This window comes from Ambystoma mexicanum, chromosome 2q (genome assembly GCF_040938575.1).
Source record: "Ambystoma mexicanum isolate Mex_15411 chromosome 2q, UKY_AmexF1_1, whole genome shotgun sequence".
Classification (NCBI taxonomy): domain Eukaryota; kingdom Metazoa; phylum Chordata; class Amphibia; order Caudata; family Ambystomatidae; genus Ambystoma; species Ambystoma mexicanum.
In genome coordinates this window covers 425754093-425769003 of record NC_090924.1, presented here as the reverse complement: position 1 = coordinate 425769003, position 14911 = coordinate 425754093, and the positions used below count along the sequence as shown (strand labels likewise).

Genomic DNA, 14911 nt, shown 5'->3' with positions numbered 1-14911 from the left:
CGCTGCAGTCCGCAAAAAGTGGGTAGAGTTGACATTCCCATATGAAAAGGGGGGGGGTTCTTCGCACCACAGCTAGAGCTTTACTCGGTAGTTTCCCAGGCACTATTTGCATTATTTTGGTACGACTTGGATCATTCTCCTACCCATGTCAAGTTAGAAGCACTATTGGCAGGACGCACGGACCTTAAGACAATGCTACTTGACCAACAATTCAAAGATGACTGCCCATATGATCTAGTCATCTCAAGGGGGTGTTGTGCTAGTTCGGGAGACTCTACCAACTCAAGATGAAACCCTGTCACCGTCTGTAGTACCCAAGCATTGCCTGAGGGCTTACACCTTTTTTCTCCCAACAATTCCGTCCTGCGCTCGTTCACCTGTGGTAGCACCTTGGTGCCGGTAGAATCCTCTGCCGCTACGACCTATCACCTCTGCCTCTTTTGGGGAAAAAATGTATCCTGCTGCCTCCCTCTCACAATACTGCGCTCTGTGCCCCGGGGTCCTCTCTAGGAATTAAAGCAACCAGCCTAGCGACCCCTCTAGCGGCCAGCCCCTGAAAAAACTCTACTGCGGAACACCTTGCTTATGGAGGCTTGTACCTTCTCTAGTGCTGTAAAGGTCTCCACGAATGTATTAATTTCTTTGACAAAGGCCCCACCAAAGAGCAGGCCATGGGCCCTTTCGTCCCGGTTTGTAAGAGGCAAGGTCCCTCAGTTTGTCTCTCTTCAAGTGTATGCTCCTATGTCTCTCTGAAATGATGGCGCAGTTAGCATTGCCCAGCATATAGACGTCACGTTGTGCCCAATTTGCCAGCACTTGTGCATCAACTGGCTTCCCTGTGTCTCGGGTTCGCTCTGTGAGGTCCGTAATCTTTGCTATGGGCCATGCCAGGTAAAGCACCTTATCCTGGCAGCTCTTCCATGCCCGGTCCATGCCCTTTCTGACGTCTTTAGACGCCTTAGTCACAAATGTGTGCATCTTGGGGTCCAGCTCTGGGTTCTCTTCGACCTTACCCGACAGGTCTGGGCTAGATCACTCTGCTTTCAGTCGGAATCTGGTCTCCTTCTCTAGTGACTTGCACATTTTCTGCGAAAATGTACAGCGCTAGCCGGCGAGACAGAACCCAGTCTGTTGATCTGGGGTGCCTTATCTTGCCTGGCTCAAACAAGTCCGACATGTCATCTGGGTCTTCCTGGGAGGCCCCCATGGTGCTGGCTTTAGGCTCATGGGTATCCGTTTCATCTTCTGCTTCGGTGTTGGTACCTGCATCCTCCTCTTAATCAGTGCGACCATCCTCCTCTGTGGACTATAGCGGATCCCCTGTATTTGTTTACCCTGGGGCAGAGGGTATAAGAGGCTGGGCAAAGCTGTTTTCAGTAACAAGCCGTTATTTAGTCTGTTGACAGCATCAGTAGCCTCCTGGGCTTCTTTTTTATCCCCATATAAGTGCCCGGTGGAGAAGAAGAGGACTGTCTATTCCGGCGTTGTTGCTCCCATCATGTGCCCCCTTCTCAGAGGTGCTTGTGGATGGCCCTTCACCAGGAGTCTCCCTACCTTTTCCACTAGCCTTTTTACATAGAATATTCTTGCCCAATAATGTTTCTAGGACTGATAATCTTTCCTGCAGGTGTCTCACTCCCAGTGCCACTGCCTGTGTTAGCGAGTCCCCTAAGACTCTCTTAAAACTTTGGGAGAGGTCGCTATCCACTTCTAGCATCTGACTGACTCTCCTCGCACCGAGTGCCTTCATCCTGCATGCCGAACATGCTTGATATGTATAATATTCTGGAGTTTCCATCTAATAAAAATTGATAAAATGGAAGGAGTCTGGGTTGTTTTATACTGTTATTGCAATCTTGCACCTAATTTGCTCTGCTGTAGCAAGCAGGCTCTGGTATGCTGTGAGGGCTGAGCTGCACTGAGCTTGTGTGCACCGTTGCACAAGATCTGCCTTGCTCGCGTGCACTGTGCCAAATAATGCGGCAAGGCAGCTGGGACGTGTGGTCCTGACTGCCCGAGGGAGGCGCGTGCCGGAGCCCCGGGGTGAGTGAATCCACTTACGGGCCTGGCTTGCCACATTCACCTGTCTTTATTCCTCCATCCGGCTATGATGCAGAAAGATGAAGAATAAGCCAGCTCGGAGGAAGATAAACAGCAATTTTTGCTGTGCCTGCTACGGCGTTTGAGTGGTGCGCCCACATGCTGGCTCCTTGTAACGATTCTAAATGCCGCACCCTGAGTGGTGGAAACGCTCTGCCACGTTCACAGAGCTTAACTCTAGGACACTATGTAAAGTTCGGAAAGCTAGCGCCTCATTCCTGCTAGCTATTTAATTGTACTCGATTACACAGACTACTTTATCATATCAGACGCCACAAAGGCAAACATACAAAATACACTTTATTCCATGAGATTAGAACACTCCCTCTGTGGGAGCCAAACATATATACACTTATGTGCCAGAGAGCAGCAAAAAGAAGAGGAAGGGACACAGGCAGGATATGGCTTGGGGTGGTGGAGTGCATCCTGATTGGACAGGGCAGAGCACTAGGGACTGCAGAGGAGAGGACTATGGGGGATTGTAGTTTTCTCCCCTTTTTGTTTCCTTGTTATTTACAGTTTACTATATATATACATTTCTGAGGCTTGTGGAATCTGCTTAGATCACATGCTGTGCATAGGCCGACATCTAGCGGAAGCTGCGGAGTATTACAGTTTGTTTTTCGAAACTCGAAAATGGGCATCGACACAGGGCGTGCCAGTAATACTATCCCTAGTATGACGTCCACTGTACCCAAGATCCCTCACGCGTCTAGGATCCTCAGATTGTTTTTTTCCGACATACTGGTCGGAAGCATTTTGTGGAGTCCCCTGGCCTTAGCCATACTTTTGCTAGAATTTAAAATAATAATCTATTGACATCCTTTCCCACCCCAACTTCGACACTCGACGCCGGCTGGAGAAGAAAGCGACCGTCGGCTGCTGCACGACGGATTTGGGCCTCGGAAGGCCGCTGGCCTCGGCCTGGGCCTGGTAGGCCGCTGGCCTCGGCCCTGCAAGTAGGGAGAGTGGGGGGTGGTACATACTCTACACTCTTGGTATATAGGTAAACCAATCGCAAATACCCTTGGGTCGACCACCCCGAAGCGAACTGCAGAGCGTGTAGTAGGTTTAAACCTAAGACACTTAAGGACCGTTCGACGAAGCGTTGGGCCCACCACGCCAGGCAGGCGGCCATGGCAGCGGAGGGCGCCTTCAGCGATGGCAGCAACGCCGTACTTTCGGACGGCAAGGGCATTACGGCGTCGAAAGACAGCCGAGCGCAGGTCCCCGACCTCGGAAGGTCATCCGGCAGGGCGGCTATGGGGAAGACCCCCGGTGACACAAGCGCTTCACATACTACACACACTAAACACACTAAGTCAAACCGAGACTCGACGACGTCAAGTTCTCGGAAAGAGGCACAGACAGAACGGTCCGATTCGGTGTCCTCTGGGCGCTCTCGATCAAGATCGCCGCATGACTCCAGGCAATCATCCACTCTTGCCAAGAGTGCCTCGCTCCCTAGGCTAACAGAAGTTCAATCGTCGGGAGAGGAAGACGACTTCCACCCCAAGGCTGCGCTCCAGGAGTCGGAGCCCGCAATTAAAGCCAGCGAGGCCCCACGCTCGAAGGACAGGGACACCTCTCCCGATCCTCGACACCAGGCGTCGAAAGACTCCGGAGCCACTAAGGGACAGGGAAAAGATTTTTCTACGCACAGGGAGGGGGGAAAACAGCAGAAGAAACTACTTGTACATTCTTCCACGCCTGTGAAACACTCCACCCCCCTAAACAGACAGACCAGCCCAGGTCTGCTGATAGGTCCACAACCAGCAAGGCTACTCAAGATAAATCCCATAGACTTGCTGAGAGAGTCATTCCCAGTTCCAAAAAATGGTCCAGTGAAGACATAGATAGGGTCATGTCAAGAATGTCTTCGTTGGCTGATTTTTATGATAAAAATCCAGAACATTTCCTCTCGTATGATCCACAAGGAGCCACACCCTCAGGCTCTACTGATCCTATCCCCCCGAGTAAGAAGGCCCGGTTTGAAACTCCAATGAGGTCCGAACCCTTCGAGGTACAACCTTACGCAAGACCATACTCACGGTATCAAGGAGAGGCTTCCTTTTGTGAAGACCAAGATTTTGGGTTGATAGAAGAGCAAACCGGGACGGCCTACTATGGGGATGATGAGGACCAGGTGGAAGAAGAGGATGACCTGGAAACATACAGAGTAGATTCCCCGGTAGAGAACGAAGCCCCGGTTACCGACTCCCCGGTCGATAACCAACCCCTCCTAAATGAGGTTCTCGCTCGCGCAGCAGAACATTTCCACATTGACACCCACAGTGTACAGGAGGAAAGGGACTTTGCAGAAGAGTTAGTGGGAGAAAGGAGGCCTGTTGCCCAGACCATCCCTATCCTTAAATCCATTCAGCGGAGAATAGATCCGTCCCTGGTGAACCCAAACCTCACCAGAGCAGTCAATCCCAGGGTTGAAAAACTTTTCAGGGCAGCTCAGTCTGACCCTCTCTATATAAGAGGACATCTGAAGCCAGACTCCTTAGTTGTCACCAACACTCGTAAGAGGGCTGGGACACCCTTGTTTTCGTCAGAAGCTCCTCCCGACAAGGAGAGCAAAAAACTATACGGTTTCGACAGGAAGGTAGCCTCAACGTCCGCCTATGAAGCAAGGATTGCTAACTCCACCACCCTGTTGGCCAGCTACAACTGCCATCAGTGGGAAGAAGTCGCGGCTCTCATAGCCTCTGCTCCTGAACCGTTAAAGGGCCAATTAGCTCGGATTTCCGCAGAGGGTAGAGCCGTGTCTGGTTGCATTTTGAAAGCAACCTTCGATGCCGTGGACAACGCAGGCAGATTGATAGCAGAAGGTACTGTTATCAAGAGACATGCGTGGTTAAGGCAGTCTGGTTTTAAGGCAGAAACACAGGCATCATTGTTAGACAAACCGGTGGAAGCCGATCTGTTGTTTGGTAAGGCGGTCGAAGACGCACTGAAAATTGCCAAGGACGAATACGAGACACTCAAATCCCTTGGTCAGTTAACCAATAAACCCCCTAACCAGAGAGGGAATAGTAATTTTCGTCGCCCACACGGCCAAAATTCCCAGAGAGGATCTACCTATTCCCAAGGGCAGGGTACACAGTGGAACAACATCCAACAGTCTACCCAGGGTTACGGCAGAGGTAATAGGAGAGATCGTGGTAAAGGCAGAGGCAGCCCCAGCAAGGGAGGCGGCACGCCTCCACCAAAGCAGTGATGCTCAGTTCAGGGTCCCTTCTCACGCAACCCCAGTAGGGGGACGCATTTCAAACTTCACCCAGGCTTGGGAAGGGATCACATCAGACAGATGGGTGCTGTCAACAGTATCCACGGGATATTGTATAGAGCTACTGCAGCGTCCCCGGAACCATCCTCCACGACAAAGAGTACACTCCTTAGAACATCAGAAGATTCTCCTCGAGGAGATCGCCATTCTTCTACAAAAGCACGCGATAGAACTCGTCCCGGGACACCAGGTAAACAAGGGTATTTATTCAACTTACTTCCTTGTGCCAAAGAAAGACTTGACAATGCGCCCAGTACTGGACTTACGGCCTGCCAACAAGTATGTCAAGCCCCAAAAATTTCGTATGACCACGCTACAAGAGGTAATACCCCTCCTAAAAAAGGGGGATTACATGGTAACCTTGGATATGAAAGATGCTTATTTTCATATTTCCATGTTCCCAGCGCACAGAAAGTACTTGCGCTTCAAGGTTGACAGTCGGCACTACCAATTCAAGGTACTGCCCTTCGGGATAGCTTCAGCACCAAGGGTATTCACCAAGGTACTGGCGGTGGCGGCTGCACACCTACGCAGGGAGGCAATCCCAGTGTACCCTTATCTGGACGACTGGCTCATAACGGGGGAAACCCCAGGAATTTGCAGGACAAACATTCAAAGGACTATCGACCTCCTCCACGAGTTAGGCTTCTCAATCAACAAGAAGAAGTCAAGCCTGGTGCCAAGCACCTCAAAACAATTCCTGGGAGTAATCCTGGATACCCAGGAGGGGTTGACCTTTCCTTCAGAAGAAAGAAATCGGAATATACTACTGCAAATTCCGCATTATCAGCCCGGTCAACAAATAACGGTACGCAAAGCAATGCGTTTACTGGGCATGATGGCGTCATGCATTTACCTGGTCCCCCACGGGCGCCTGCGCATGCGTCCCATACAAGAATGGTTGGCAAAACAGTGGTCTCAGGCAAGTGGTCAGTGGGACGATCTAGTGGTCGTTTCGCCAACACTGGTACAAAGCCTTCACTGGTGGACAAGAGAGAATCTCGCACAGGGGAAACCCTTTTACGATCCCGAAGTACAGGCAGTAGTCACTACAGATGGTGTGGGGAGCTCACCATCTCCACCACACAGCTCAGGGTCTCTGGTCTCACTCAGTGGCCAAGAACCACATCAACCTGCTAGAGCTTCTGGCAGTATTCAGAGCGCTTCAGGCGTTCGAGCCCCACCTACTAAACCTGTCGGTGCAAATCCGGACGGACAGCACTACAGCCATGTTCTACCTGAACAAGCAAGGAGGACTCGCTCGCCAAATCTGTCCAAGCTTGCCCAGAAAATCTGGATATGGGCACTCAGACGGAACATCTTCCTGTCATCACAACATGTTCCAGGGGAGCTCAATTCCCTAGCGGATGCTCTGAGCAGAGACTCCCTCCCAGAGGAACACGAAATGGGTTCTTCACAGAGAGGTCGTAGAAGATCTCTTCTCTCAGTGGGGTTTCCCCACTATAGACTTATTCGCCACAAGCGAAAACAGACAATGCCCAGGATTTGCATCCAGGTTCCCCCAACCAGACTCCCAGGGGAACGCCCTGTGGATGAACTGGTCAGGGATGTTTGCGTACGCTTTTCCACCAACTCCTCTCATCAGGAAGGTGGTGAACAAGTTGAACAAGGAGTCGATGACTCTCGTCCTAATTGCTCCCATGAGGGCACGACAACCGTGGTTCCCACACCTACGCAGGATGGCGGTGTGCGAGCCCATCAAACTTCCAGCCTGGTACAACCTACTGTCCCAGCACCAAGGTCAAACAGTGCACCAGCAACCCAACTCAATGAACCTGGCAGCATGGACACCTCAATTTACCACAGAGGTGTATGGACATCCTAAAGGAATCTAGGAAACCAAACACAAGGCACTGTTACTTTGACAAGTGGAAGAGGTTTGTTATCTGGTGCCAGAGTAGACAAATCAACCCAGTTGATTGCACTCCTTCCACTATTGTTACATACATGCTCCACCTGCTAGATGCAGGATTGGTTTTTAACTCGCTGAAAGTACACCTGGCAGCCCTCTCGGCTTACACCACTTCCCATAGCAAGGTTTTGTGGTGGAAAGTACCAGTAGTTAAAGCCTTCATGGAAGGAGTAAAGAGACTTCACCCTCCTATTTCTAACCCACCACCAGGGTGGGACCTTAATGTGGTGCTAGCCAAGCTCATGGGTCCCCCTTTCGAACCCATGCATAAAAGCAGTCTCAAACACCTGACTTATAAAACGGCCTTCTTAGTAGCTATTACTTCTATAAGAAGGGTCAGTGAAATTCAGGCTCTGTCAGTGCAGGATCCCGTCTTTACTATCCATAAAGAAAAACTGGTTTTACGCACACACCCTAGGTTCTCGCCTAAATTTATATCCAAATTCCATGTAAACCAGTCCATCGAGCTTCCGGCTTTCTTCCATAACCCGCAAAGCTTGGCTGAGGTGAAACTACACACCCTAGATGTGCGTAGGGCGGTCCTCTACTATGTAAATAAGACCAGACCGCTAAGGAAAACAGATCAACTGTTTGTCTCCATAGCTACAGGCAGAGAGGGGAATCGCGTCTCTAAAGGTGCCATCTCGAAGTGGATTATTAACTGTATCCAGCTGTGTTACTCACTCTCTGAAAAGACTCTGCCTTTTACGCCAAGGGCCCACTCTACTAGAGGCATTAGGGCCACTCTGGCTTTCATTGCAAATGTACCCCTTGACACCATTTGCAAAGCAGCTACTTGGAGCTCTATTCACACTTTTACTCAGCATTACTGCATTGACACCCATTCCAAGGCAGATACACAAGTGGGACAAGCGGTTCTAAGACACTTATTTGCTCATGACCCTTCTCACTTCCCACCTCCTTCTTCTGGTACTGCTCGCTAATCTATGCACAGCATGTGATCTAAGCAGATTCCACAAGCCTCAGAAGGGATACATTACTCACCGTAATCGTATTTCTGATGCTTGTATCTGCTTAGATTCACATGCGACCCACCCTTCCTCCCCTCCGAGAGAAGGCGCGTGATTGCTTGTAGTCTTACCTTCTGTCTATCTGCTTGGATTATCTGTACTCGCGCTACTCCTCATGCTACTGCATGTCAGAAAAAATACAATCTGAGGATCCTAGACGCGTGAGGGATCTTGGGTACAGTGGACGTCACACTAGGGATAGTATTACTGGCACGCACTGTGTCGACGCCCATTTTCGAGTTTCGAAAAACAAACTGTAATACTCCGCAGCTTCCACTACATGTCAGCCTATGCACAGCATGTGAATCTAAGCAGATACAAGCATCAGAAATACGATTATGGTGAGTAATGTATCCCATATATATGTTTCAAAGTTTTGAAGGGCTGCGGGGGAGTATCTAATAAAGAATTGACGCATAATGCTCGCCTCCAGTCTTGACATAGAATGGGCATCATACAAGCAAAGGAGAAGGTATGTTTTTGATAATCGGACGAAAGAGGTAAAAACGATGCATGCAATTGAGGGGTTTTAATAGTTTTTTGAATATTGAACTAACCCTGAATTCTTTTCTTAACTTTCATATTATAACTTAGCAGTACACCTCGCTTTCTTTTGGATATTTCAATTGATGGTTTTGATTGCTATAAACTTTCACAATAAGGCTTACGCTGATGTCCCTGTGGTGGACTTATTTAACTTTTTTTCATAATACATTGCTTTTGTTAATTTAAAGAAATGTATAAAGAAACCTAGCTAAATATAAATATATGTAGTCCACTGCATTTTAAGAACTTGTCTAACTGATTTGCTTAGTTAGTGGAGTTATTATACAAATGGATGGGTGATCTATATAACCATAATATAATTATTGTAGGTGAGATTAATATTCCTTTAATGAGAGCAAGGATGAGGAGGAATAAAGGATCTATGAACGGCACAGTTTATTTTTTTGTATTTTTCTTGATGAATGGCAATTTTGGGTTTGTTTTAATTTTTGGGGCCAAAGTTGCTGGGTTCTTTTGTGCCAAAAACCTCTGGGGGAGTCCTGTGAACCCCTCTACAATCAACCAACCCCGCTCCCTTCTAATTCCTTACCCCTGCTATCCCACCTGCAGGATTGTGGTAAAAAAAAACAGTACAAAATTTTGTAAAATTGACATTCGGCAAAAGTGGCTGATATCCAGAATATAATGTAATGTGGGGCATTCAGTGTAAAATCAGTGTAAAATGTACCAGCAACCCCAAACGGCAAAACGCTATTAGATTTTTAAAATTAATAGGTAACCTTGCTAGTGATGATGCTTGGGTAAATCTCTTTATTAAGTTGAGAAGACCTGATTTTTTTCACATGCAATTACCGTTAACAATAGTGGTAACAAAAAGGTTTGAGCAAAGTGTAAAAACACTCAGTAGGTGATGAGCAGATATCCTGAGTATTAATAGATATCACTTGTCCGAATTAATAAATGTGGATAACTTTAATGATTTTCATTAATAGTTTGAGTAACATGACTTCCAAAGTGACATGACTTAATAAGCATATAAACCTCAACATCACAATGCATATGGTAACGTAATATCTAATAGAAGAACACAACCAAACATGGAAAAGAGACAACTGCATGTAATTTGGTTACACACAAGCCGGACAAATGATTAATAGAATAACAATACAAAAATTGTTTAATTACGTATAAATGACAGATGATCACAATACAAAATCCGTATGTTGCATGAATTAATATTATGTAGGTTCCCGGATATTTGGAAATTATCATATATGATTGTACTTTACAAGAAGGGACCCTGGGACTCCCCAGTGAACTATAAGCTGATTGCTTTATTGGATTTCACCACCCAGGTATTTTCAGCCTTGCCTTTGGAAGAGCTTCAGGAATGGTCTAGGGTAAATAACATTAAAGCTATGCAGCAAACAGGATGTAAAAAGGGAGCCAAGTACATTTACTCATTGATTCTGGTCTAGCATATATAAATATGAGGACGGCAAAGGTACCAGGAAATGATTATTAGCATTCCTGGATTTTAGTATGGCATTTGTTAAAGTAAAGTGTTTGAAATTATATACATTATTTCACAAACTGGGGATTCTCCCAGGTATATTAAAGCTGCTCATTATGTTGTATTCAGATGTTGGAATCAAAGTAAGATCAGAGACAGCTCGATTTGTCAGAACACATTGACACTTCAGTAAGTCTTAAACAAGTTTGGGTTCTAGCTACTTTTTTAATGTATATTTATCATATATTAATGTATATTTCAATGAATTGAATTGAATCAAAGCTGAGCATTTTTAGTTGTCTGTGGTAGGCCTATATTGAGGACCTTATAAATTTAAATTAGCTTAAATGCTTCTTGGCATCAGCAGTTAGATTTTGAGATTAATACTACAAAATCATATGTAATTTATTTATTTATTTGTAGAGCGCCGAACTGCTCGCAAGCATCGAGGCGCTTACATGGAGACGTAGACAAATAGTGGGGACAAACTGTATACAGGACGACTCATTACATATAGGGGTTGCCCATCAGAGGTCGTAAAGCTATATCTCGAATTACTTAAAAGGCAAGGTTTTAAGTTTTTTACGGAAGGAGAATAGATTTGATTCCAGTCTAAGGCTAGTAGGAAGTTTGTTCCAGAATGCTGCCGCACGAGTGGGGAAAGCTCTTCCTAGACCTAGTTCTTTTTTGAATTTAGGAGTTATCAATCCCTTGGCTTCAGATCTTAGTGTTCTGGTAGGGTTGTAGGGTGTAAGTTTGGTCTTAAGGTAGGCGGGTGCTTTTCCATAGAGGCATTTATGGGTTAGGCACAAGGACTTGAATTGTACACAGTCTTCCATTTTTAACCAATGTAGGTCGCGTCTGGCTACGCTGATGTGATCTCTCCTTGATTTTACTTTGATGACTCTTATCGCCTGATTTTGAATCAGTTGGTACTTACGTAAGCTTTGCTTGCTGGCACCAGCAAGGAGAGCATTGCCATAGTCCAATCGTGAAAGAATGGTAGCTCTAGCAATGGTGGCGCAATTTTTTTCATTGAGATGCAATGAAATGAGTAATGCAATTCCTTTAGACACACTTGGGTAAACACATTTATTATTGGTGCATTAATTGTTTGTTTACAAATGATAGACCATTGTAAATATTTGAGATTTTATGTGAGTAATTCCTGTAAAAAGGTTACATTAAAACATGAAGAAACTAAAATTCAGCATGGACGTTTCTAAAAAAGTTATCCAAATCCGTCCTTGCCAAGTATTCAGGATCTTTATTAGGATTTCTAGTATTATCTCAGTGGCGTATAGGACTGTTGGTAAAATGCACTGCGAATAGAGCTTAATGAGTGGTAACAAGGTATAATCTCCATATTTATAACCCAAACTCTTTATTAGGCTTACATTCAAGCTTTAAGATCAGAACTTAGGTTACAATCTTTATACGCTTGATTCATGTAAAGAAGATTGAGATTTTCTTTCATAAAATTCACACAGCCAAGCAGGAGTCTATTCTGTATATGTTGAATGATAAGGTGCAGACGGGTAAAACATTTTTAAAACCATTTTATACTGATTTCCTTGTGAATATAGTTGAATATCCCTTTGCGGTTATTAAGGAATTTAATGTTATGGATCTTCAAAAGAAAGTTATCACTTGGGATTGCACTCAAATTCTACATATCTTACACGGATACATACAATGTATCCATAGTCCCTTGAAGACCCAGCAATATAAGAAATGGTTTCTTGCACAGCATTATAAAAGGGCATCCATCTCCTTTGATTTAAATTCTATGCTGGCGGGGAGGGGGTGGGCAAAGGGGCCTGGCAAGGTGTTGTACAATGGGAGTGTTTGTAGCTACGGCGGTACAACTGAAACTTTGAAACATATTTTCATGAAATGTCAAAGTTTGTTACCTACGAGTCCAGTATTTTCTAAATGTGTACATAATCCATTGTTTTTAAAATATGAATTGTTTTGATGTTGAATTGGTGTGTTAGGGAATCCTGTCTCGTTAGTCTTGGCTCTATTGAGATATTGTAAAAAAAAAAAATATATCAAATGGCTCAATGTACATGAGTGTTATGTTGTATTTATTACTAAGAATGTCTATTGGCATAACAGTGTAAGGTTTGATGTAAACTAGAGAGACTATGTACAAATAAATGCATATTCTGCAAGAAGGCTGTTTATGTCTAAACCTATGTAACCAAACCAATCTCTTTTTCTCTGATGTAACAGCCTTACCAAGAAATCCTTCCTATTCTAGCACCAAGAAGCAATTTGATTCTTCAATGTGCAGTGTAGAAATAAACGTAGCTGATTTTGTAATGAAGAAAGTCAATTTCTTACACTTGAGCCCTCGAAAGAGAAATCGAATTTTTTAAATTTCTCATTTGACTATTTTGAAACTGACACGTTTTCACACAGAATTATGGCTGTGGCACATGCCAGGCTTGTCGTGTAACAGCAGACTGTGGGGCCTGTTGGACATGCTTAAAGAAGAGGACCGAGCCCGGGAGGCAGATGAAGAGGCAATGGAAATGTGCCAAGCGCCGGTGCTTACTAAAGGTGTGTGCTGCAACCTCTTTCCATATAAGCATGTGGTAGAGCCAAGTTTGTAAATAGGCTAGCTCTGGACATCAAGAACAGCGTGAAGCCAACCCTTATTGGTCAGGGTAATGTTTACCAAAGTCTATTGATTTCACCAACCCCATGTAAACCTGTTATTCGTTTTGCATTGGTTAACATCATCTCCTGTTAGTGTGTACATTTCTTTAGCCAAATACAATTTTGTTTCAACCCCTCACCCATTCCCCACTGCTGAGTGTAGCGAATAATCATTTTATCAACTTCGCAGAAATCTCAGAAAATCTTCCTTATCCTTTATTTGTTTGTTTGGAGCATGATCCTCTTATAACACAGGGTGCAATTAATGGCTAGTTATCCTTCAACGTTACTATAACCCTTTTCCTTATGAAAGGTTGTGTTTGAATCAAAGCTTTTAGACAAACTGTCTTCCAGAATGTACGACCCAGAAGCCATTTTCTTGTAGGATGAAGGAGAAATGTTTTTATATTTGTGTTTCCAGAAAATGTTCTACTTTTAAAATTACTCACAGGCTAACAGTTTTTTCTTCATTTCCTTAGTGCCCTTTTAGTTTAGTTTGCTTTGTGGCTAACCCTCCCCCCTCTATTTCCCTTCTTTGGCTTGCAGATCAGACTTTAAAAGTTTTTACCTTTGCAGTGGCCCTCCAGAGGTTTTGGATTACAACTCCCATGATACTTCACCACTGAGTATGCTGGCTAGGTAGAATGACAATTGAAGCCCAAAACATCTGCAAGGCCAGATAATGAGTAGCCCTGATTTAGAACATGTGACTATTGCGTTTGAATCTATTGGATGATACCTATGTCCCGTGATCGTTTACAATTTCTTCAACATGAGTAACAGGGTATTTGAAAACCAACTGGAAAAGTTTTCTCTTGCAGAGAAAAATGTACCAGAATCGGCATCAGAAACTTAAAGAGAAAATTCAGCAACTGGAGAAAAAAAGGTTTGATGTGAAAGAGCAGACGGGTGTTACTACAGAGGAGAGGACACACGCCCCAATTGAACAAACCTATTGCATCCCAAACGAGGAGACCCTTTTTTCACCAAAGGAGAGCACTCACTCCATTCCAAAAATTGCTCCCTTTTATCCCGAAGTCGAGACTAATTTTGTTTCTAAGGAGAGTACAGATTTTGTGCCGAGTATGATTGATTTTATTTCCAAGGAGAAGAGTGATTTTGTTCCAAAGGAGAAGAAACATTTTGTAACTAAACACAAGAAAGGTTTTGTTACAAAGAAGCTGACTGTAGTAAGTACTAGCATGTCTTCTGCATGTTTCAATCAGCCATATGTGCCCATCTCAAAGTAATTGTGACCGTTTTTCTAGTGTTCTCTGCATGTCCTTCTGTTACACTATTTTAACCACGTCTCCATCCATTTATTCTTAACTTACCCACCATTTAATTGCCTAGCTGTTCTTAAGTCTTTTGTTTAACTGTTTATTTTCTACTCTCTTAACTGAACTTTTGCCGTTGGCCAAGCACCAGCCATCTAGAGCATGCATGTGCTATTTAAGAAACTGTTGTATCCGGGCTGCTATTGTGCTTGTGCAATCTAGACAATGCGTGACTTTATTTTGTATACCCAGTGCTAATATATGTGCAGACATGACCCAATGCTGGCCCGAGAGCCCCAATAACACAGGATGTCCTACTTAAGGTCCCTCCTACGTTTAGGTCTCTCATTTGGAAATTATGCAAATGGTTCTAGTTACTTCAGTTAAAGTGGGAGCACTGGGTCAGATGACTCTGCTTTCCCCTGAGCCTGATGGCATTTCTTGACTGGACCTCGTTTGTTTGGTCCGGGAAGGGCATTTCCCCTCAGCTTGAAGGTCATTTGGGTACAAGTTTTCATCTAAGGTGATGTCCGGGTGAGTGAAGCGCTCTCTCCGGCTCCGACAAGACCTCTGTGGTCATGTACTCTG

The 14911-nt window shown here is 44.9% G+C and overlaps 1 protein-coding gene across 10 annotated transcripts in view; it reads left to right on the top strand.

Annotated features, from left to right (window-relative positions):
• LOC138569465 (uncharacterized) overlaps positions 1-14911 on the top strand; it is a 2298575-nt gene that overhangs the window by 1088537 nt on the left and 1195127 nt on the right. For 8 of the 10 annotated variants that reach the window (XM_069647446.1, XM_069647450.1, XM_069647445.1 and 5 more), the window contains 2 exons: positions 12807-12947; positions 13868-14236. The exons of 1 other annotated variant lie outside the window; for it this stretch is intronic. In XM_069647446.1, coding sequence (XP_069503547.1) covers positions 12807-12947; positions 13868-14236 — 510 coding nt within the window. The remainder of the gene's footprint in view (positions 1-12806; positions 12948-13867; positions 14237-14911) is intronic. One more of the 10 variants, XM_069647449.1, reaches the window with a different exon arrangement.